The sequence below is a fragment of the Euleptes europaea genome, chromosome 3 (assembly GCF_029931775.1).
Source record: "Euleptes europaea isolate rEulEur1 chromosome 3, rEulEur1.hap1, whole genome shotgun sequence".
Taxonomy (NCBI): domain Eukaryota; kingdom Metazoa; phylum Chordata; class Lepidosauria; order Squamata; family Sphaerodactylidae; genus Euleptes; species Euleptes europaea.
In genome coordinates, this window is record NC_079314.1 from 53213627 (window position 1) to 53237027 (window position 23401).

Sequence of the window (23401 nt, forward strand, 5' to 3'; positions counted from 1 at the left end):
CATCTGCAAGACATCTGTAGCAGCAGGTGCATAATTATGCTGGTATTCTGGGAATGCTTCCTGGAAGTGGAAACAGGGATTGCAAGCAGCAGCTGAAAGATCCTGCTTTTCTGGTCAATGCCCTTTTTTGCCAGGCAAGAGAATGAAGGTCTTTTGCTAAAATAGCTGTCATGATGTATGTACCTCCAGATTCAGATGTACAAAATGCATGACATTGTGGGATAAGGTCCTCTACAGTTTCCCCCTCTGAATAGACAAGGATGGGGGCAGGGATTAAGTTTCGAAGGGACGTCCAAGTTCAAAATAGTAAGGAAACGCTACTGGAATAGCAGGCACTTCCAGGGAGGTGTGTGTGTGTGCACGTGCATCAACCTAGCTACCATGTAATTTAATACTGACCTAGAAAAATTTGATGCACGTATTACGTTGACTTTCCGCTCAACAGAACTAGCTGGGAGAATGAAGAAACTGCTTGGAGGCAATTTTCTGCCTACCTTGATTAATATCTACTATATACTTCCCCTTCCCCAAGACAGACACATTCTCAAAGAACATTTGATAACTCTCTTCTCCTAGCCCCAGATGTCAGTGGAAAATTGCATAAAATAAAATAATGCATCCCGCATTCCTGATGTCTGATCATTTTGGAAGCTGGCATCAAACTGCTAGTCATCTTGACCCTATAGTATTTAGGGCCATTATGAAGTGGAAGTCTGCAACTTTTTCTTTCATAGTATCTGTTCAGGAGCAGGCAGTGGATTTGACATTGGTATTACCATTTACAGCGCAATCCTAAGTATCTTTACTCAGAAGCAAGTCCCATTGAGCTCAGTGGGGCTTACTCCCTGCTAAGTGTACTTAGAATGTGGCCAGAAGTACCTGGGACAGCATTTTCGACTTCTTGTCCTTTGAATGAGTGATGGATTGATCTGATTTTGCTGATTTCACCCACACAAAAAGCATGCACAGAATGCTGAGCCTTGTAAAGTCTCAAGAGTTATGGTTCAGTGCCTGTGAATTCTGTGATGCTAGAACTCTGTTTTAAAAAAGAAATCCCTTTTGCAACCTAGAAAGCTAGCACAGCAGGTTTGTGTAGGTTTTCCCCTATCACACTAGCTTTCTATATGCACAGCACTTTTTAACTTGGTAGAGGCTAGCCCAATCTTGACAGGTCTTGGAAGCTAAGGGGGTCAGCTGTTTAGTACTTGGATGGGAGGCTACAAGGAGGCCCTGGGTTGCAACGCAGAAGCAGCAAACCAACTCTGAACATCTCTTGCCTTGAAAATCCTACGGGGTCACCATATGTCAGCTGAGACATGACAACACTCTCCACTGTCAGAGCAATTAAGTATTCAGCCACCCCATATGAAGTGGTACTGTCCAGGAAGGACTCTTAGCATATGCCATTTCCGCCTGGAGATCATCCAAAATTGGATTGCTTAACAGTGCTTTAGCAAATTCAGTCATCCTATTACTATTATTGTAAGGCCATTGATTTATTCCTTGGCAATCACTAATGGGGGGGGATACCATGGTTGCTTTATTTTTTTATTAGTGTGCGGACAGGTAGGACCACAGGAATATATTACTTGCCCAATATTGAGTATTGACTGAAAAATGCTAGGGAGAAGTATTGAACCTTACTGAAAAACAGTAGAATTTAGGATGTATGTATGTATGTGCTAGCACATAGTCCATGAGTTTCTTATGCTTATTTCTGTAGCCAAGTTCTAGCCCCCGGTATCTCCAATTAAAAGGATCAGGCAGTAGATGATGCCTTTCATCCACCTAAGACTCTAGAGACGGGCTGCCAGTCAACAATATTGACCCTGAATGGACTGACTCAGTGTAAGGCAGCTTCTTATGCACCTGTGTTCGGGATTGTCCCACTCGGTTGTCAGAATCCAATGTTAAGAATAGAGGGAGAGGACACCACCGCAATCAATGTGGTGGACCAAACTGATTACTAGGACCTTTGTTGGCTGGCATCTAGCCAACTCCCACTATCCTGTGATTGGTGATAAGCACATGAAAACCATCTTCAACCTTTACAACTCAGGCAGTTAAGCTGGAAAAGTACCACTGAATCAAAAGGAAAGCATCACATGGATTATCTACAAAAAAGTTTAATTGAAATACCTGTATAAAAAATATGATCTCCATACATTTCACACTGTTAAACAGAAGAAAAAAAAATCCAAAATCCAAGCTGCATAAATGCAACCAGATCACAGAACACACAGCTATTAAAATAAATTAAGGTTTATGACTCTGTCCCCTCTTTCTTCCAGAGCCAATGCACAAAGACTGTACAGTGTCAATAATTTAAAACCCTTCCAAACAGCATTACTTTACAGTTCTGGTATGTAAATAATACCAGACAAAAAAGGCATACTGAACTAACTTTTAAAGTCATTCTAGTTCCCTTAAATTAGACTTTGTACAACAATTTTCCATCTTCCAACCAAAAATGAACAAAAAGGTATGGTCAGACTTTTTTTTTCTTTTTCAACCAACAGAAATAAAAAGACAGATAGAAATACAAAGGGGAAAAAATGTGGACCAACTGTAAGAATTCCCGTGACAGGCTTAAGAGGGGTGGGGGGAAGCAACGTTTGAATAATTCTAACCAAATAAATTAGCCAAAATAAATAGCCACAGATGAGACTGTGAGAGATCTTCTAAACTTCAGACAATAAATAAAACCATATAATACACGGGAGAGGGAAAGGGGGGAAAAACCCAAATTTACATAAACACATTATACAGGTATGGGAAAAAACCACACACACAAAGTCCTTGAATATTGCATTGATTGTGCCCATACATACTTTTAAGACTTGCAGGTTGGGAGAGAGTTGAGAAAAGGGCTGTTTGTGCCCAGTGGTAGAGATGATGACAGGAAATGAGAGTTAAGTGTTCCTGATAAACAGCTGAAAAAACCTGTGCAGCCTATTGGAAATATAATGCGTGGAGTAGCAGAGGTGGTCTCGGAGGGCAGGGGGGGAGGGCTGGGGAGAAACCAGGGAGGGTTGAAATGTCTGTGTTCAAGTATTCCATCACCAGTGGATGGGACTACTTCATTCAATCACTGAACATGTTCTCCAGGACATCATAGGAACCGGCTATCCCATCCCGGCACCTTTAGTGCGGAAAGGGAGCACGTACACAAAAAGAAATCCTATCATGTCCTGGATTTTCTTTGGACATACACAGCTCAAAAAAGAAAGTCCCACTGAAGCAGCTTTCAAAAAGGCACTCAAAAAAGCAAATTAAAATGTAGTCCAGGCTCTATGAGAGCAAAAAGGGTTACCGTGTTAAAAAGGTCACTGCTTTGTTTTAATCTTTAAAAAAGAAAAAGAAAAGAAGAGGTCAGTCTTGACTAAGTACTGGCCTGCAAACTCCCAAACGTCAGCATTTCCAAAGGAAATCTCTCATTCCAAAGCAGAAACCAGCCAGAAAAGGGGGAAATAATAATAACAAAAAATTAAAGTCCCTCAGACAAAGATTCAAACTACAGAATAAAGAATGCATTTTTCCTAGCCCCTCCTACATATTGGCAGCAGCAGCAGCACTGTGGTCTTGTAAATTTATTTTTCTGCTCGTAGCTCCCCTCCTGTTGCATGGTCCTTAATATTTCACAGGCTCTCATTGCTCGAACTTGTGCTAGACACATCTGTGTCAATGTTCCGTAGCCTTATGTCACAGTCTTCTGACTTCACCATTTCTGATTTGTGCAGCCATGGGTGGTCAAAAATCTGCTCGAGTGTCGGTCTGTCCGAAGGCCTCAGGGAAAGGCACCATTTGATCAGTTGTTGGCATTCTGAAACATATGGAGAAGGCAGGTTAGAATGAGGGGGGCTATGAAAGGCAAACACTAATGGGAAAAGATGGAGGGGTGGGCCTGATGAGCAACATAGAAGCTTCAGTGTCTCAGCTTACCTGGTGAAATTCGTCTTCGGAAGTATAACCGTCCCCTCAGGATCTCCTCGTCTTGTTCAAAAGGGATGTCCCCGCAGACCATGTCATACAAGAGGACGCCCAAGGACCACACGGTCGCTGATCTGCCGTGGTATCTGTGATAGCGAATCCATTCTGGAGGACTGTACACACGTGTCCCTAAAACAGGAGACCCCTGACATTAGCCAAGTGAGACTTTGAATCAAGGTTATATTAGCATTACATTGTGGGTTTTTTTAAAAGACCTTTTTTTTTTTTTTACAAACCTCCCCCCCAATATGGAAAATTCCAGAACCTAAAGTCACCCCTAAGATTACATTATGCTTTAATTTGGCCCCTGACGTCCTGCTATTCTGTTGCAGTGAACCACACAGCTCTCCATCAGCTGACTGTTTACTAACATAAAGCTCCCTTCTCCCTGACCACGTGGCGTCTGCAGCACCACACCAAAAATAGACACAAAAGGACAAAGAGAGAAGGACGAAGAAGGGGGTGGCAGAGAAGGTGAATCTCAGGTCTTAGTTACTATCTTTGACTAATCAGCTTTCGCCAATTCCAGAAGCATGTTAAATCCACCACTCCCTCCCCCCCAAATCAGAATAATATACAATCGTAGCTGGCGAAATCTGCCTCTCGTGCAACAGAGGCGGTTAGCAACTGCCCTCCCTCTGCACTGAGCTGTTACTTGGATACCAAATAAAAACTGGAATTTGTGATGCGGAAGGTCACATGGCTAGGAGGCTCTGGTTTCACAACAAACAGATGTTAAATGCTGCAGCTGACTAGGGAAGGGGGGGAACGGTCCCTCGTTTACATCAATCACGTTCACCTTGAAAGAAGGAAAATCCTAACCACTTCCACCCATCGGCAAAAAGCACATCATATATTTCTTGCAACAACAAAACGACATTTCCAACCCTGATGTTCTGAATCAAGCCTTTACAAATCAGAAAGGGTTATTTCTCCTACCCTTCACTCCAATCTGCAGTGCAGGGTTTCAGGAGCGTCAAGGGGAGAAAAAAATAAGGGAGATCGGGGAAGGGGGAAAATGAGAAGACAGTAAAAAATTATACAGGGAAGCACAGATGGGAACCCTGGTAAAGCTTGAGTCAACTGTAAACACATCGCCCTCTAGGAAAACGCCTTTTTTTTTTCCAAGGCAGGGAAAATATAAACTGCTGCGTCACTGCCTGGAATCGCTGCGACGCCCCCGAACCTCCTCCAGCGCAAAGGATTTAATTACTGGCAGATCCGTTACTGGCTGTTGCAGCAGAAATATCTTTTGTTAGTAGTAGGTGTCATAAATGTGACGCAGGGGCGGGGGATGCGTCAGTGGAAGCACTTTCACGGCTAAGTGCTTTCCGCCACTCATCCACACACACACACACACACACACACACACACACACTTTGAGCACGGGAGGGGTATTTACCATCAAAATCAGTGTAAACGGTGTCCTTGAGGATGGCCCCGGACCCAAAATCGATCAGCTTTAGCTCGCCTGTCCGGAGATCCACCAGGAGGTTTTCATCCTTGATGTCCCTGTGCACCACGCCACAGCTGTAGCAATGGCGCACCGCCTCTAGGACTTGGCGAAAAAAGCCCCGGGCGGTCTCCTCGTCCAGGGCGCCCTTCTCGGTGATGAAGTCAAAGAGATCTTTCACCAGGTCTGGCCGTTCCATAATAATCAGGTAGCCATCTGGTCTCTCATACCAGTCCAGGAGCTTGATTACCCCTCGGAAGCCAGACCCCACTTTCTTCAACAGGACTATCTCCAAGGGTACCATTACTCCACCCTGCCAGGAAGGGAGAGAGAGAAAAGGAAGACATGATGAAGCTTTGGGAATACCAAGCACGGAAGGGTCTCCCCCCCCTTCGCGGCCATTTGAAAACAAATCACTCGTCTTTTGCAAATGGAATCTCCAGCAGCAATTTGGGGAAGGGGGCGCTGGAGTGCTGGGGAAGTCCACAGCCGCTCCACTGGGTGTCTCCGCCGCTGCTGCTGCCGCAGTCAAAAGGGGAGGGCGGGTGGGGAGAAGAAACCCCGCCAAATCTCTCTCCCCAACGTAAACAATAACAGAGGCTGGAGAGACAGCAGCATGGAGGGCGGGGGAGGGGGAAACCCACTGGCAAGGGGGAACCCACCCAAACAATAGCTGCCCCACTATTATTTATGCAGGCGAGGGGCGTTCATGCGAAATGCCTGGCGCACACATGCACACCCCAGGATTTGGGAAGGATGCGCCCCACGGAGATACTTACAATCGTGCCCCACTCCGTGACTCTCTCCTTGACCACATGCTTCACCGCCACCTGGAAGGAAGGAGAGAGGTGGTGAGACGGGGAGCTGGGCAGGTTGCAAACAGCCAGGCCAGCCAAGGTTGCAGGGGGGCTGGAGGCATAGGTGGGGATTCTAGATTCTCCAGCCCCACACGAGGAGGTTGGCGGGGGGGGGGGGGAGCAACAATAGCCTCGTGGCGGGAGAGGGGAGAGCGCAGACGGGCCAGGAGCCTCCTCTTACCGGCAAGCCATCTGCGATCCGGTTCCCAGCATAGACCGTGCCAAATCCCCCGCTGCCGAGCACGGAGCCCACTTGATAGATTTTATCGAACGGTTCCTTCTCCACTTTCACTAGGAGGGAAGGGGGGGAGAAAAAGTGTCGGGACCGATTTCTCGCACAGGAAACAATCTTCAGGAATCAATGGGAGCGCGGTTGCAGAAATCTTGCGTACAAGCATTGTTTCCCCTCCTTTAATCAGTGGAAGTCCCCCCCCCTTTTAATTCAAATTCCAAATAACGACTGAACGTGAAAAATTGGGAGGAGGGGATGTAAATAAAGCATGAAGCTATGAAAAAAATAATAATCCGGCATTCTCCTTTCGATTCCCCTTGTCCTGAACTTTGGGCGAAAACGCACGGGATGTTTTGCTTTGGATTTGCCACTCTAGATGCCCATTTCCCCCATCTGGATTCTCAAAACTCTGCATGGGGGGCTTATTGTTGAGTTCTGAGAATTTGGCTGGGGGGGGGGGAAATGTGCATTTAGAAAGCGGCAAATCCAAGGCAAAACCTCCCGTGCGTTTTCGCCCTTTGAAACGCCACAATGCGCGCGATGCCACTCCCTGCCGCTCCAACATATCCCCCCCCCATGCTTCCACGAGAATTGGGGGGGGGGGAGACCCTTCGCGACCGCTTTCCAAAAAGACCCACCTCCCCTTACCGTCCGCAACTCCTGCCCCCCCATCCACGCACATCCCCAACCCGTCATCCTCCCCCCGCCCCCCCCGCGCCGGAGAAATGTCACGACTTGTTTACCTGGCTGGAGGATCTTCACCGGCAAGTGATCCATGCTGGTCGGGCTGCAAAGGTGAGCGAGCGAGCCGAACTTGGAGAGGAGCATCTTCCAAGCCGCGATCGCGTCCCCCAGACCCCGAAAGTCCGACGGCCGAGCCCGGGACCCTCGCGCTTCGCCCACTCAATTCACAACCGAGCGCGCCGAAGCAATAACAAGGACCTGCCCAGGAGCAGCGGCGGCGGCGGGGCCGAAACCAACGGAGCCGGCTCCAGCCCAAGGCCGGCGAGGAGGAGGAGGAGGAGGAGGGAGCCTCGGGTCGCAGCAGCTCCCCCCGCTCGCTTCTTCTTTCCCTCCCGACGGGCGTTGGAGCTGTTTCAATGCTTTGCGTCCTCCAAAGGCAGACTTCCAGAAATCAAGCAGCCCCCGCCAATAAAAATCCCAGGCGCGATGCAAAAGCTGTCCTTCAAAACGATCAAAGGGGTTTGTTTTGTTTTTAAATAAGGGGGGGGGAGTCAAGATTCCTGCTCCGTGGAGGCGCGCGGAGTCCCGTCTAGCCGCGGCTGGCGCCCGCCCGATACAATCCACTCCTCTCGGAAGCTGCCGGGGGGGGGGGGTCAAGTGTAAACGCAATCCAGCGCCGCAGTAGCGCGGGAGCCCCGGAGCAGCAGCAGCAGCAGCAATACAACCTCCGCCAGGCACCGCTCTCTTCTGAGCTCAATTACACAGCAGAGCTGCCTCTTAACTCTCAATATTTTGGTGCGGGGAGGGAAAAAAAAGCACGCACGCACACTTACCCGGAGATATCCCTCCGCGGGGGGAGTTTAGGTGGCGGCGGGGACATGAGACTCCGCGCGCTGTTTTTTTTTTTTTTTTTATCCCTCCTCCCGCCCAAAAGATAGCCGGGAAATCTCCAAGCTGGGGGACTGCGGAACCTCGCCCCGTTGTCAAGGCGGGAGTGGGGGGGGGGGCGGCGGCTAGGAACTATTTCGCTTATAGTAAGAGACGCGCAGAGTTACATGTCTGAAAAATTCTCATCGCCGTATTACACGCGGGAGGGGGAGAGAAAAGAGAGAGGGGAAGGTTCTCTCATTTGCATGGTCCAATGAGAGGGGCGGCTTTTCAAAAGGAATAGCTCGTTCCAGCCAGTCAAGACGAGGTTGATTTGCATATGCGTAAGTGGAAAGCGAGCTGGCGGTGGTGGGCGCAGGGCGGGGATTCCTCGGCGCGCGCGAAGAAAAAGGTCATTCTTCGCCGAGGGTTGAGACGCTGCGTCTGAAGCTGGGGCCGGGGGGGGAGGGGGATGTCGCGGGCGGGAGAGGGCCAGCCCTCCAGCCGGCCGCCATGATCAGGGTCCACGGGCAGGGCACGATGGGCTGCTTCCTCCTGCCCCAGCAACTGCGTTCGCGACTCCGAGCGCCCCTTTCCGAAAACGCGTCGTGTGAAAGCGCGGTCACGTGAAACTCGCCCCATTAGAACGGGCTAATTAAATAGATAGATAGATAGATAGATAGATAGATAGATAGATACACACACACACACACACACACAGAGCCTCCTTCCCTGGAGGTTTTTAAGAAGAGGCTAGATGGCCATCTGTCAGGAATGCTGATTCTATAGCCTTAGGTAGAGGATAAGAGGGAGGGCACCTTGGCCATCTTCTGGGCATGAAGTAGGGGTCACTGGGGGTGTGGGGTGGGAGGTAGTTGTGCATTGCCTGCATTGTGCAGGGGGTTGGACTAGATGACCCTGGTTGGTCCCTTCCAACTCTATGATTCTATTCTAGGATGCAAAATTGCAAGTTGCCCCCCCCTCCCGCCCAATCTGCCCTTTTACAGATCAACCCTATGCAGAGTTGCTCTATTCTGAGGGTTTAGACTGGAGTCACTGCATAGGATTGCTCTGCTAATCGCTCGTTCGTTGCTGATGGAGGGCCGCCGCATCTCTCTGCCTGGCTCCAGCGGGGATGCGCTCCGCCGCAGCGGCGCCCCTCTCTTCTTTTTGGGGATGGCGAGGACTCCCTTTTCCGGAAAAGGAGCAGCAACTTTGTAGCGCACCATCGCAGCGAAACGAACGCCGCAGATCTCTCTCTCTCTCTCTCTCTCTCTCTGAGCGGGAGAAGGAGCGGGGGGGGGGGCGAGCGGGCGAGAAACGTGCTTTGCGACGCAGCTCCAAAATGTAGCTAAACCCCTGAAACGGAACCAATAGCGGCGAAATCGCTGCAGCTCCGAGCGGTTGTTCTGTGCCGCGGGTGTCTGCGATGCCCCCCCTTTCTAAACAGAGACTCCATTAACGATCGCGCGCACGCACATAAAAAAAGAAAGAAAAGAAAGCAAGCCGTTTCTTATTTTGTCTGGCGACGCAGGCCTGTGCAACTGCAGCCAGCCACCCACCAACAAAGAGGCTTACAGATAGGCGAAACATGCACGCGCCGCAGTGTCTCACGTTTGAATTCTTGTTTTGTCCTTAATAGGCGTCTCGTTGACGTCTGGGGCTGAGCCGGCGCGTTTCCGCTGTTTGTCCACAGGGGGCGCCAAGGCGACGAGAAAGGAGCAGCCCCCCCCCCACCCCACACGTCGGGCTTTCTTCAGCCACATGGCCGCCTCTTGCAGATTTAGACCTGACCAGCCTCACACCTTTGAAAAGCGGTTTACTCTTTCTGGATATTATTATTTAAAAATAATAATAACAGCAACACAGCATTTCGCACTTGTGAAGCATAACTTTGCCGCCTGTTTCAGGGAGGCATTTGGGGGACAGCAGTCAGACAGCAGCCAGGATAGTTTGGACGGATGGCCACTTCCGAAGAACGGGAGGGGGAATATTCAGGTCTTGGTGAACTGAGGCTAGCTTTTGCCGTTGTTAAATAGAAGTGTATGTGTGTGTGTGTGGGGGGTGAAACTAGCAACACCCTTCTGCATTCGGGTTGCCAACCTCCAGGTACTTGATGGAGATCTGCTATTACAGCTGATCTCCAGCCGATAGATCTCCTGCAGAAAATGGCTGCTTTGGCAATTGGACTCTATGGCACTGAAGTCCCTCCCCAAACCCTGCCCTCCTCAGGCTCCACCCCAGACACTTCCTGCTGGGAGCGAAGAGGGACCTGGCAACCCTAGTCATCAGAACCAGAACAAGATAGGCAGAATCCCCACTCTGCCTTGGAAGAACACTGGGTGACCTTGTGCTAATCACGCACTCTCAGTGTAACCTACCTCACAGGGTTGCTGTGAAGATAAAATGCAAGTGAGAACAAAGTTGCCAGGTATTTCCCAGCTCAGAGTTGGCAACCCTACTTGTGGCTTGGGGATAGGGTTCCCAACACTGGGCAAATGTTGGGACATTTGTAGTGGTGGTGCCTTTGGAGGGTGGAATTTGAGGAGGATGGGATGTCACTTCTGGATGTGTGTGTGTGTTTTGCTGTCAAGTCACAGCTGACTTAGGGTAACCCCATAGATTTTCAAGGCAGGAGATGCTCAGAGGTAGTTTGTTGTTGCCTGACTTCATGTCATGACCCTGGTATTCCTTGGAAGTCTCCCATCCAAATACTAGTCAGAGCCAGGGCTGAGAGTGTGTGACTGGCCCAAGGTCACCCGGCAGGTTTCCATGGCAGAGGGAATTCCCAGATCCTAATCTGACACCTTAACCACTACACCATGCTGACTCTCACTTCCGGAAGAGGCTCTAGGAATTTCCCTGAATCTCTGTGGTAAAGAACAGGAGGACAAAGGGAAATTCCTAGAGTAGCACTAGTATAGGTTCTCTTCTTAGTTTCTTGGGGTGGGAGACTGAGGCTGAGGGAGAGATACCACTGGGCCCAAACAATTGGAAAACTTGCTTGAGGAAGTCAGATGTAAACATCTTGGGATAAATGTGTCCTAAAATCATTCATAAAACTTTCAGCACAAATGGTGGTTTCCATCCTCACCCATTTATTCTTGAGGGATAAAACTGTGCTAATCATGGTGTTTGGATGCAGCAAAGACCAGTGGGGCTGCTAACTGTAGGCTAGGCCTGGACCTATGCATCATTTGCATATTGTGCTCATGCTGGGGATCACTGCAACAGAGTGTGGACCCAGTCTAGGTCTGCTTTCTGCTGTGCCAAGGTGGACCAGTGCTCAGTGCCCTCTAGCAGTTTGATTTATTGCATTAACATCCTGACTTTGTTCCGCAGAACTCAAGGTGGCATACATAGGTTCTCAGGTCTCCCATCCAAACACTGACCAAACTTAGAGTTTCTTACATTTAACAAGGTTGTTCCTGTGCCTTCTACCTATGCCCAAGGCATGTGATTTTGGTCATTTATGCATGGGAGTTTTATCTGAAGTTCGTTGCTCGCTGGACCCACACTTTCCTGTTAAGAATCTGCACCAGCAGTCTCCAAGCTTGAATCAAGAAGCATTTGTGAGTCCCCACCCCTTGAAATGCTGCTTTGTAATTGGCTGTAGTGCCTACCGTAAGAGTAAAGCCCCTCCCCACCCAGAAACCCAATTGCCACATTAAAAAGCATTTTTAAAAATAGAGCTCTCTAAAATGAATGGGGGGGAACATAAGCCTCCTTTCTAAAATCCTTTCTTCTGCTCAGAAAGAACTCAGAGGAAGCAGGAACCATTTTAATGCCCGCCTCTTGACTCGCTGCTTTGTAATTGGCTATAGTTCTGTCTGAGAGAAACGTCACTACCCCAAGCTTCCATGTCCTGCGCTTTGCCTTATGCATGGGGATTTCACCTGGGCTGAGCTCAGGGGAGATGGAAAAATTGGGTTAATAGAGGAATGGGAAGTCCTGGGATTTGTGAGGGCTGGCTGCGAGGTCATCTCTAGTGGACCGAAAACTCATGCATAACTCCAAGGAACAACCGAGACAGACTGGGGGCAAACCTGAGTGAAAGTACCCATGCATAAAGGACCTTTAAATGCTACAAATACTGATAGGGCTATAATATTGGAAGCAGCAGCATAGACTGATACCTTGTGCTCACCCTTCTTCACTTCCCTGCAGTAAGTAAGCACAGGGAATGAATCCCTGCTGACATCTCTTGTCTGACAAAGATATCCTGCCACCATGTCTAGCTGTCATCAGTTTGCATTAAAGAACCAGTAACCCTCAAGACAAAACAGAAGCAAAAAGCCACATGCGCAAATGGGCATACTGTCAGGAAATCTTGTTCTCTCATTCTTTCTCACAGAGCGTGCAGCTGACTCAGGACTATGTTGTGTATACCACTTGGCCTCACAGAACAGAAAAAGGAATGCCATCTTGTTTGCCGTCTGGATGCTCACCTAGGGGCAGTCACTGCTCACTGTAGGCGAGCAGCTAAGTGGCAAATTCCAATATTGATTTTAAATGTCTACATCTGTCATGCTTTTTGTCAAGGAAGCAGACATTGTAACCCCCTTCTTTAAATTATTCTCCTGCAGATACTCGTTTGAGGGGGCTGTCCATGGTGTCAGTGGAGAGTTTAGCTGAAACGATTCAGGCTTTCACTATGGAAAGACACAGTTCTTTCCCTGGCCTTCTCCAGTGCAAAAGCTTTGCTTTGGCTTGTCAAAGCACACTGTTGAAGCTCCCCTGAATTTATTTGCATTGGGTAGGTTTGGGGTTTGTGGGACTGGTCCATAAAAATGGTCCCCCTTCTACATGTAATGTATTTTTAATTTAATTTTCTTAAGCCTGTACTTTTACATTTGACCAGTTCATTCAGGATCACTGGAGTGGAAAGCTACTTGGGGGCAGGGGGAGCAGTCAGGTACACTGATGGGAAATGGCAGCCCTTAAGAAGCCGAGGAAGATATTTTAATACATGGTTTTCCATAGCAATTAGACCAGTTGGCTGCCAGCCTACGATTACTGTCTTGATCATAGCTTGTAAGGGTATGACTAGGGCTCTAGTGGCCTTACATACTGGGTATGGTCCATAGCTGGCATTTCTTGAAATCTCCAGTTAATTATGCCTCTGAACAAATCATTTCACGGTCTATTTCCATGAGACAGAGTTCACAGTGTGGGGATCACAGATCCAACCTATGAACTGTTTCAAAGGGATATATTCCTTGTGTAGTGCCCTTACTTCTCCTGTTCTCAGTTCCTATTTTGCATCAGGAATATGGTGCATGTGCAGAAGGAGCTTCAACCTTTCCTCCCATGCTATTATCCTGAACCAAAGTGGTCCAGGAAAGGATAATTTGGCCTATTGTGGAAGGACCTTTGGTGCCACACAATCTTTTGCAACAGACCAAATAGCTCCCCCAAACCATTTCTGCTTGGTGTAACAGCACAGGGGGAAATATGGAACTTCCTCTCCATGCATGCTACAGTCCTGAACAAGATAAACTACCATGTACATGGAAACTGAGAAGGTACGTATAATGTTAAAACTGTTCACAGGTTGGGTCTGTGGTCCGTGAACTTGGTCTTGTGAAAATCAACTCTGAGATGTTTTAATCTCTAGTGGCATTCTTCCAAAAATGGTCCATACTGTTCACTCTTTACCTTCTAGCCACCTTGAAGGCTATGTTCCCTAGACTTTCTGTCTCTCTAACTTCTGATTTATTCAGAAGCTATCCAGTCCTTGGTATTCACAGCGCAATGCACCTCTGCCCCATTAGAAATGCTGCCCTATACAATTCAAATGGCTCTTCTGCATTTTTTTCTGGCATTACTTCCTTCATATCTGGCAGCTGGCCAAGAGAATAAAATTCTGTCTGTCAAATTCTGGCAACCATATTTTCTTCCATTATTTCTAAGCAAGAGTGCAGTTTTGTGTGTATTTCCTCAGGCTAAATTGGCCTCAATTGGACCTGCAACTTGTTGCAGATATTGTTTCTTTTAAAAATAATCCCCCACCCCACACACACACACTGCATGTTAGCTGATGATTGTGCCAGGATGCCACGGGTGTTCTCACATGCAACAGGAACTGGCTTCAGATAATCTGGGTATTGCTTTGAGGCAGTGTAGAGTACACCCTGTTAGTGTGATGTTGGTCTCAAAACTGCTCATATGCAGAATAATGATGCCCCTGTTGGCACCTAAAGGTTTGGGTATTGATGTGCTTTGAGGCAAAATTTCTCCTTCCCAAGGAATATCAGCTTTTAAGCTTCCATGTCTGTGAGGAGCTGTCTCTTTAAGAGAAGCTCTCGAGAACTGATTTGAGCCAGTTCTAAAACAGAAGTTTCAGTTAACAGACTGAAAGCCCACTGCAGGAGCTTAATAAGCAAGTTGAATGATAAATTCACTCTCTGAGTACTCTTTATTATCATAAATATAAATGGTACCAGGGGTAGAACAGTAAATAATGGAAGGAGTCAAAGCACCACCAAAGTGTCACTGGAAATGTAGGAGAAAATTGGAAAAAAAAATCAGGCTGTGCTTTTCTCTGTATTTGTGTGTGAGAAAACAAACAAACAAAAGGTGGCATTTTTCTTACCATTGCTCTTAAATATATTTAAAAGCCTACAACCGAAGTTCTTTATATATTTAACAGCCTACAACTAACAGATGAGTTATAAGTATGTGCTGGTGGTTTTATATTTGTTTACATTCCCCCTCCATTGGAAACAAAAGTGGACGGCTGGGGGCACCCTTTGGTCCAATTGACTTGAAATTTGAGGATTACTCAAAGGACAGGCACCACCAACTCCACTGCAGTTTTGGTGCCAGTATCTTTACAAACACCCCCCACCCCAGCCCCTTGGAAAGATTCCCTATAGGGAATAATAGAGCCAAAAAATATCAGAAACCTGGGGGAAAGAAAAATAGTATTTCATTTACCGTACTGGTATTTGAAACCCAGGAAACTGAGCATACCAATTTTTTTTACTCCAATATATCTGAATCTAAAAACATTTATTATTGTTGTTGTTGGTGTTGTTATTTTCTGCAAATCCCTAGAACACACTTTTGAAGATTCTACCACTGACTTCACCTCCTTTATGGTGTGTCAGGAAGCACCACCACAGGGAGGTCTTGGGGTTTCTGACCTCACCTCTATGGCTGCCACTCTACCCCATCTCTAGTGCAGCAATGTTGGAACTGATGGTCACATTCTTGGGTGGTTGGATCACATGGTTACATGCTCCTGTAGGTTCTGATTAAGATAGGCAATGGTGCAGCAGTTGGAGTCAGCTCTCCACAGGGCACAGATGCATGATATCCTAAGCCGTTCCACAGACGCTTAAAGACAAGAAAAAAACTTTTTTTTTGCTTTCCCTCCCTTCAAATGGGGCCTTTTTACCCCATTGAGAAAAGCAAGGCTGCACCAGCAAAAAGCTAGTTCAGTATCACTCCTCTCGCCACCAGTGTACCCAGGGCAAATGGGGACAGGAGGCTGCCTAACGGCTGCTCCTCCCCCCAGAATGCCCCGGGAATGCTTCCTGGGATGCCGGAACACCCCCCGGGATGCTGGTGCGGGCCTTTATGCCAGCAGGATGCCAGCGGAAGGCCCCGCTGTGTTCCAGGGTGGCACTGCTGCGCCGGCGCCTGGCCCTCCCTGCCAGCGTTGGGGCCACTTAGGGCAGTGTAAGTAGCCTGGACACCAGTGTGGAGGGCCCCAATGCTGACGCAGCACCTTCCTAACCTCCTAAGGGCTTTTGCCCTTTAAGGTCAGGAATGCACTGTAAATTACTTTCAGCTTAATTCTGATCTTCATACCAGTAAACCAATAGGAATCTCTGCAAGCATGGTGTAGTGTTAGAGTGTTGGGTTAGGATGTGGGAGACCCTAGTTTGAATCCCCGCTCTGCCATCAAAGCTTGCTGAGTGACCTTTGACCACTCACTCTATCTCTCTCACACTAAGCTACTTTGCAGGGCTAGCCCATGGCCTTGAGTGAGCCCACCCTGTGGATCTTAGACCAGCCCAGGATGTGGTGTATTGTATTCACTGGGAATTTTCTTTCTGCTTATTTAGATTGTAATTGTGTAAGCTGCTTTGGGTCCCCAATGGGGAGGTTAAAAAGGGTTTAAGAATGTTTTAAAAATTTAAACTGATAAATGTTAGACAGTTCTGTGTGTCAATAACATTTACATTATGGCCAGTTGTTTTTCAAATTCTTTTGAGTTTTTTTGACCTTCTTTTACCCTCATAATGGTTTATCAAGAGTACACAACCATTTCTGACTTGCATCCAGGTGAACTTTTGTAAATGAGAATGGTTCCCCCTCCCACCCTTCCCATCATAGACGTGCCACACAAGACTGATGTGGATATGGTGTGAATTTATGAACAATTTTTATTGGTTAGTACATTTCTGGGAAGGTAGGATGCATGCAAACCTGGAGCATTCTGTAATGAGAGAGACAAATAAAAACCATTGAGATGTTCTGGACTTCTTGAGATACACTTTGGGAACAATTGAAGTCATATAGGAAGATTTTACTGTCACATATGCTATCTTAAGAAAGATGACAGGCAGTTAAGGTTCCAGCTTTTAACATGAACCTGGAGCTAAGTAGAGAAAAGAGCAACCAAATCATTATGCACTATGACCTGGGGCTGCTGTGATGGGAAGACAATGTCCTTGCTCGTTGCTAGTAATAGAGCATAAATGATTAACTGGCTGAACTGACTCTGATTCCCTGGTGGACTTTGCCAGTGGTACAGAGGCCACCGGAGTCTCTAGCCTGTAATGACACAGCCACCAGTTATGCTACTGATAATTGACCCTGTCACTGTGGTCTGCAAAAGAACACTGTGATAGCATCGTCTTATGTAAAAAGTGTTATCATGTTTATTGTGGAAAGGAGCTGACGATTTATTAGCCTGTTTTATACCAGGAACCTGTTTGCTTCTGGTCAAAGCTACATGTGACATTGGGGAACTATTACCTCAATATATCATTTTGTTGCTGAAAGCAGCTGCCAGGAGTGAGTATGGGTCAAGGCCATTGTGGGGAGAGGGTATTTCTCCACTGTGGGGGTGTTCCTCCTGTGCTTCAACCCCAAACTCTTGCACCTGTGCTGTTATCTCAATTTTAAAAAAAAATAGTCCCTTGGGATGCTTTAAATTGCAGAAGGAACAAAGGCAAGTCCCAATGTAGAAAAAAAGACAGGCACAACAGGTATCTTGGCTTTTACACATGCTGAATAACACACTTTCAATGCACTTTGGTGATCATTAGCAGGTGGATTTTGCCGTTTCACACAGTCAAATCCATTTGCAAAGTGCATTGAAAGAGGATTGAAAATGCACTGTTCAGCATGCATAACAGTGATGTCTGTCTCTCCTCCCCTTTATGGGATGTAAAGCAATCCAGAGGCTCTGTTTTTAATCAGGAAAATGGCACAGGCAAAGGAAGAGTTGGCCTCACATTTCCCAACATGGTCCTGATCCATATGCTGCACCCACAACCACCTTGTCAGTTGCGTTTTGCAACCAATGGTGCAATCCTAAAAAGAATTCCATCCTTCTAAGACCATCAACTTCAATGGACTTAGAAGGGTCTAACTCTGCTTAGGTTTGCACTGTTAACGATGGATCTGGGGATTTCCAGTGTTGCAAGTAGCTTTCCCCCAAGCATTTCTATTCTGCTACTCTTTTTCCCACTCCTGGATTGTGCCACCTCAGAATGTGGGTGGAGGGATCACCTACAAGAGTGACCCCCCACATCAAAAACTCTATCATATCAGAGAAAAAAGGTTTTAGACTAGATTTCTCCCATTAGTTTCTCTATACAAGAAGCTATTTTTTTAAAGGCATGGGTGAGCATTCCAACTTGACATCCCTCCCACCGGTCCTGTGTAGTGATAAAGTCCTTGGAGAGCTTTACCATGGACTTTTTAACCCTCTTCAGATGTCATTATGCATTACAAAATCATCGGTACAGGAGGAGCAGGCAGGAGCATGCTGGCCCCACTGCCTGCTTACTCATGATCAGTAACTGAAGAGAACACCGTTGATGTACACAGGACATGACATGGATGCATGCAGGTTCCATCCCCATGATCAGGAATGCATTCCCAGGTGCATTCCCAGTCAGAGGCAGAGAACATACACATGTACATTTTTGGTTTGTTTATTAAAATATTTATACCCTGTGTGTCTCACCGCTAGCAGCCCGAATAGACCCTCGGGCTAGTGGGGTCAGTAGGTAAAAGATGATGCAGAGCCTTTAGAAAGGATGTCAGAGTTGAAAGGCACACTGTTCACACAAATATGAGTGCTGCTTGGTTCATTCCAGAACGCATCCTCCCCCAGAAAAGTGTAGGAAGCAATTACTTGATAATCTCAGATGAAGGATCACCTGAGTGCACTTCAACCTTAACCCACATTTGCAGATCCTATGACCACACTTGCTTAATGTTTTATCCACAGATAACTTGAGGTATGCTGCTTTTCTATACAAGCAGCACATGATCAGTGCTCAAAGGACAGAGTGATCACATTTGTTGTTCTTGATTTGCATATTCATTTTGCATTAAGAAATTCTGCATTTGTTTCATAACCATTGTTTCAATTATCCTATACTGTATCTCTTGGAGTACTGACTATTAGCTAGGAATTTGAGTAAAGGTTTATGGGTAAACATTGGAGCAGACACAGCACATGCTAGAGCGTTCTCTTTTCCTAAGTATGCTTTCTGTTATTTATTCTAGGCTTACCTAAAACTAATACTTTCCTTGGGTATATTGATACCAGCTAGGCCCTTTTCAGGCATTATAGACTTCATGTACCGGCAAGCTGGCAACCACATGCAGATCCTGCCAATAGGCACAGTTCCCACATTGTCTGAAAAGGCAATTTTTTCAGCTTCAGAAGTCACAAACAAGAACCCTGTTTTTTCAAGAACCCTGTATGCATGAGCAAAACTCACACATTGCCCTTTCAAAACATGGCGACCAGGAGTGGACTTTACTGAAGTTTGAAATGGCCTTGGAACAAGCTAAGCAGAGAGGCCCCTTCAGCACTGGCACCAACAGTGGGCATTAACTCACCCATTGCTTCCTCCCACAAACTGGTGGCAGTCAACTGATGATGTGACACTGTTTATCCTTGTGGTTGAAGGATTTGAGCCAAGTGGTCCCCACAGCACTGGCAGAGTGGCTGGGGATTGGCTTAGCTTGCTCCTGGGCCATCAGTGGCCCTCTAGGAAAGTGGCTCACCAGGAAATTTCCCTGGAAGTTCAAATCAAATCAAATTTATTAATACGGTCAACTGACCAATCACATGCCAACACATCAAAACTTTCAGACTCAATAGTTTTGCACCACAGCATCACAGACTGCCCATACAAATAAAGGTCTAAGATCAATAAAAACAACTCTTGATTAAAATTATCACCGTAAAATTGATAAAATTGTAAAATATTCTAATGATCATTCTCTAATAAAATTCTGCGTATTTTAATAGCAACAGTGCAGAACTTGGCAGTTTGGAGCATAAGCTGAGGAGCTTCTCCCAATAGGAGCTTCTTTGCCAAAAGTTCAGCTGACTCTTCAGGGAATTTACCAAGCAGGGGGGGAAATAAGCTTTGATCTAACTTTGTGGTAGAATGGGCAGCATCCCTGGAAGTTAAATGGCCAGTCTGCCTTTGATGGCAATCACACATATGTGATGGTTGTGCATAGCATATGCTGCCTGTCGTGTGAAGTTGGCAGGCTCCTTATGTGTGCAATTGTACCACTTGAAGAAGGCTATGGTTAAACTGGTTTAATAGTCACTTTTTCTTCCAGATAGCCCTGTGAATAGTAGTTTTGTGAAATAGGCTAGAGATGATCCCTAACAAAGAATTGTCAAAAACCTCACTAAGCCCTCAACATATAAACATTTCAAGATAATTTAATTGGAAAGACACATTAGGGGGGGAAATATATCTTTATTGATTTATACATCAGATCAGTGCCCCCCCCCCCAAAAAAAAATCCAAGACATGCACAAATATTGGTGAGGGGAAAATCATTACAATTCAAAATGTAAGTTACAAACAAATCAATTTTTTTTAAAAAAAACATACACTATTATGTCAGTGGATGCAAATTTTCATAAAAACAGCCATTGTGAAAGAAAGGAATTGGCCAGCATATCATGAGAGAGAGAAAAAGATTCATCTATTTGGAGGAGAGAGGGAGGAAGGAGGCTACATACCTTTATGCGAAGGACTGGCCAACTAAATAAAGGAAAGCGTAGAAATACATCAAGTTATGAAAAGAGAAAGACAGCATGAAGGGAGATTCTGGAACGGGGTGGAATGCAATAGATAACATGACAAAGAAATAATGGAGAACGGAGAGGCATAAATCCACCAACTGAAAAATGATAACTCTTTGGCAAAGGGGAAATATCTACATTATACAAGCACTGACACATTTACTACCACTTTATCATTTCCCTGAAAAGAATCATGGGTACTGTAGTTTGGTGAGGATGCGGAGAATCAAGGGTTCAGCTACATATTACAATTCCTTCCATGTTTATCTCAAACCCTTCAGTTTAAAAACCTGGGTAAAAAAGAAATAAACAGTAAGGTAGGTGCCAGGGGAGTCTCCCAGAGGTAGAGCATTCCAAAGGCAAGGTGCCACCGCTGAAAAAGCCCTGACCTTGGTTGCCTCTGGCAGGCAGTGGCACAGAGAGCAAGGCCTGGAAGCAGGATCTTAACAGGTGAGCTGCCATTCAACCACCCCAGCCCCAAGCTGTTTAGCACATTAAATTACTGCTTGGTGCCTTTGCATTGTGCCTGAAAATAGATGTGTAGCCAGTGTAGATCTTTCAGCACAGAGAAGGTAGATCCCTGTATCCAGCTCCTAACAATAGCCAGGCTGTTGCATGGTGGACCAACTGAAGTTTCCCGACAAATGTCAAAGGCAGTCTCAAGAAGAGTGCATTGCAGTAATCGAACCGTGTTGTAGTCGGAGCATGGATCATTGGGGCCAGATCACAGTTTCTGAAGAATGGCCATAGCTGGTGTACCATCCGAATCTAATGAAAGGCACTGTGTACCACCAAGGGGACCTCACTCCCCAACTAGAAGGCAGGATCCAGCAGCGTCCCTAACTATATTCCTGTTCCTTCACAGGGAGTGTAGTCCCTTCCAGAACACAGAGTCTCCAGTCCTTGAGCAAATTATCCAAGATCAACAGCTCCTCAGTCTTGTCCAGACTGAGGCTGTTACCGCACTTGTATTCCCAGCGATGTATTAAGAGTTTGAAAATGTTATAAAAAATACTGTTCGCACTTTCTATGTATTCCCACCGATGTATTAAGAGTTTGAAAACATTATTAAAAATACTGTTCGCACGTTTTTTGGCCCCTTCAGTTGTGAAGACGTCTTCCAACCATTTATAAGCCGTGGTATCCAAAAACCCTTTTAAAGCGATGTTTTTTACAACATTTTCAAACTCTTAATACTTCGCTGGGAATACACAGTGCGGTAACCCCCTGAGCTTCAGTTAATTCCTGACAGATTTCAGTTTTTCCCTCAGCTGTCTGTCAGCAAAGAAGAGAGTAACAGAGAAATAAGGTTACATTCCAGAAATCCCTTTCTAGGGCGTGGAGACTGTTTTGTTTGCCTGGTAGATATTCTCAAGATGCTCCACGATGATAATTAGTTCATTTATCTCACTCTATAATGAAGAAAAATCTCTTGGCATTGTGGGGAGAGAGAGAGAGAATGTGTGTGCAGATATAAGCGAAACTTGTATTCCCCACCCTTGGATCAGATAAAGGTGAAAGAAGGGTGTTTTCTTCTAGGCATCTCTTTGTCATGGTTTAAGTATTGTTCAAATCATGTATAGCCCTGCCCTTTTCCTTACCTGACTCAGCAAGGGCATTCACCGCCTCCCCCCACCCCAATAGTTTCTGAGAAAGGACATGTAAGTCTCTTTTGCCTGCTTTTTTATGAGTATCACTTTGTGGAGAAGCATTAACAAGTGCTTAGGGTAGGAGGTTATCAAAATGGTCCTCACAAGGCCGACTTAGTATCTTTGTCCACTCAGGGCCAGAGTTTGACGCTACTTTTAAAAACCTGCTCACCTGTAAGGACTTCTGCAGCAGCTCACAAACTATTGTAAACCGAAACCAAAACTGCTTGAATGGTAAAAAGCTTGAAATGATCAAATAATATAACAAGGCAGCACAATAAAATAACAACGCAAAATACTCATTGAGTAATCCATGTGCTCTACCACAACCTCTCTAAGTCTGTGTAAGTTTTGTACATGCCATCAGGGTAGGGTTGCCAGGTCCCTCTTTACCACCGGCGGAAGGTTTTTGGGGCAGAATCTGAAGAGGGCAAGGTTTGGGGAGGGAATTCAATGCCATAGAGTCCAATTGCCAAAGCGGCCATTTTCTCCAGGTGAACTGATCTCTATCAGCTGGAGATCAGTTGTAATAGCAGGAGATCTCCAGCTAGTACCTGGAGGTTGGCAACCCTACATCAGAGATGCTTCAAAAGGCAGAATTCTGGCTATATGTAGAATCCTACATATTTTTACCACTGCACACATGTTGATTCACTGCGGGTATTCAGCTGTACATACAGATATCAAAGCCTTGTTTTCGTGTTACAATAAATGCATGTACATCTTGCCTGTACGTCTGTATATCTGTTTGTGAGAAAGTCAATGTACATTCCCTTTAGAAATGAAACCAAGGTCCAGTACCTGGATAAATGGGGGTTTGTATCACATGTTCAGCTGTTTACACATTGAGTGTAACATGAGAATTACTCAGTGCACATACAAAGAACAATCAGATATATACTATACACAGTGTACGAACATTCACTGTAATATGTGAACAGGGTTCAAGTCCAGAGGGTATATGGACCCACTCCCTCCTATGTGCTCATAATGTATATCCTTTGAATGTCTGCCCAAATGTTAGCCTTCATATCACTGAAATACATTTTCACCAATATCAAATAAATACATTTTACGTAACTTGAAGTCCCACCTTCTCCCATACAATCCAGCCTGCCTGTTGAGATGTTTGAAATTTGTGGGTAGAGCTTGTGGAGGGCAAGGTTTGGGGAGGGGAGGTACCTCTTCAGGGTATAATTCCATATAGTCCATCATGTAAAGCAGCCGTTTTCTCCAGAGGATTTTTTGTGTGTCATCCAGAGATCAACTGCAATTCTGGGAGATGTCCAGGCCCCACCCGGAGGCTGGCAATCCTATCCTGGCCTTGGAGGTGAGGGTGATGATGACCAGAGACAGGGT

At 46.2% G+C, this 23401-nt stretch overlaps 1 protein-coding gene across 1 annotated transcript; it reads right to left on the bottom strand.

Moving 5' to 3' along the window:
• Positions 1 to 3369: 3369 nt before the first annotated feature.
• PIM3 (Pim-3 proto-oncogene, serine/threonine kinase) lies at positions 3370 to 7376 on the bottom strand. Its single transcript, XM_056846293.1, has 6 exons — positions 7276 to 7376; positions 6482 to 6591; positions 6223 to 6273; positions 5393 to 5756; positions 3943 to 4119; positions 3370 to 3823 (listed from the first exon to the last, which is right to left on the bottom strand). The coding sequence occupies exons 1-6, from the start codon at positions 7358 to 7360 to the stop codon at positions 3639 to 3641; spliced, it is 972 nt and encodes a 323-aa protein (XP_056702271.1). The 5' UTR covers positions 7361 to 7376; the 3' UTR covers positions 3370 to 3638.
• Between the last annotated feature and the right edge of the window lie 16025 nt (positions 7377 to 23401).

Bases quoted from the DNA above. Each gene is read 5' to 3' on its own strand.
- PIM3 (XM_056846293.1), bottom strand. From the start codon at position 7,360: ATGCTCCTCTCCAAGTTCGGCTCGCTCGCTCACCTTTGCAGCCCGACC. The intron at 6,592-7,275 runs GTAAACAAGTCG...CTTCCCTCCTAG, and splicing joins GGTGAAGATCCTCCAGCCAG to TGAAAGTGGAGAAGGAACCG. The intron at 5,757-6,222 runs GTAAGTATCTCC...CCTTCCTGGCAG, and splicing joins TCACGGAGTGGGGCACGATT to GGTGGAGTAATGGTACCCTT.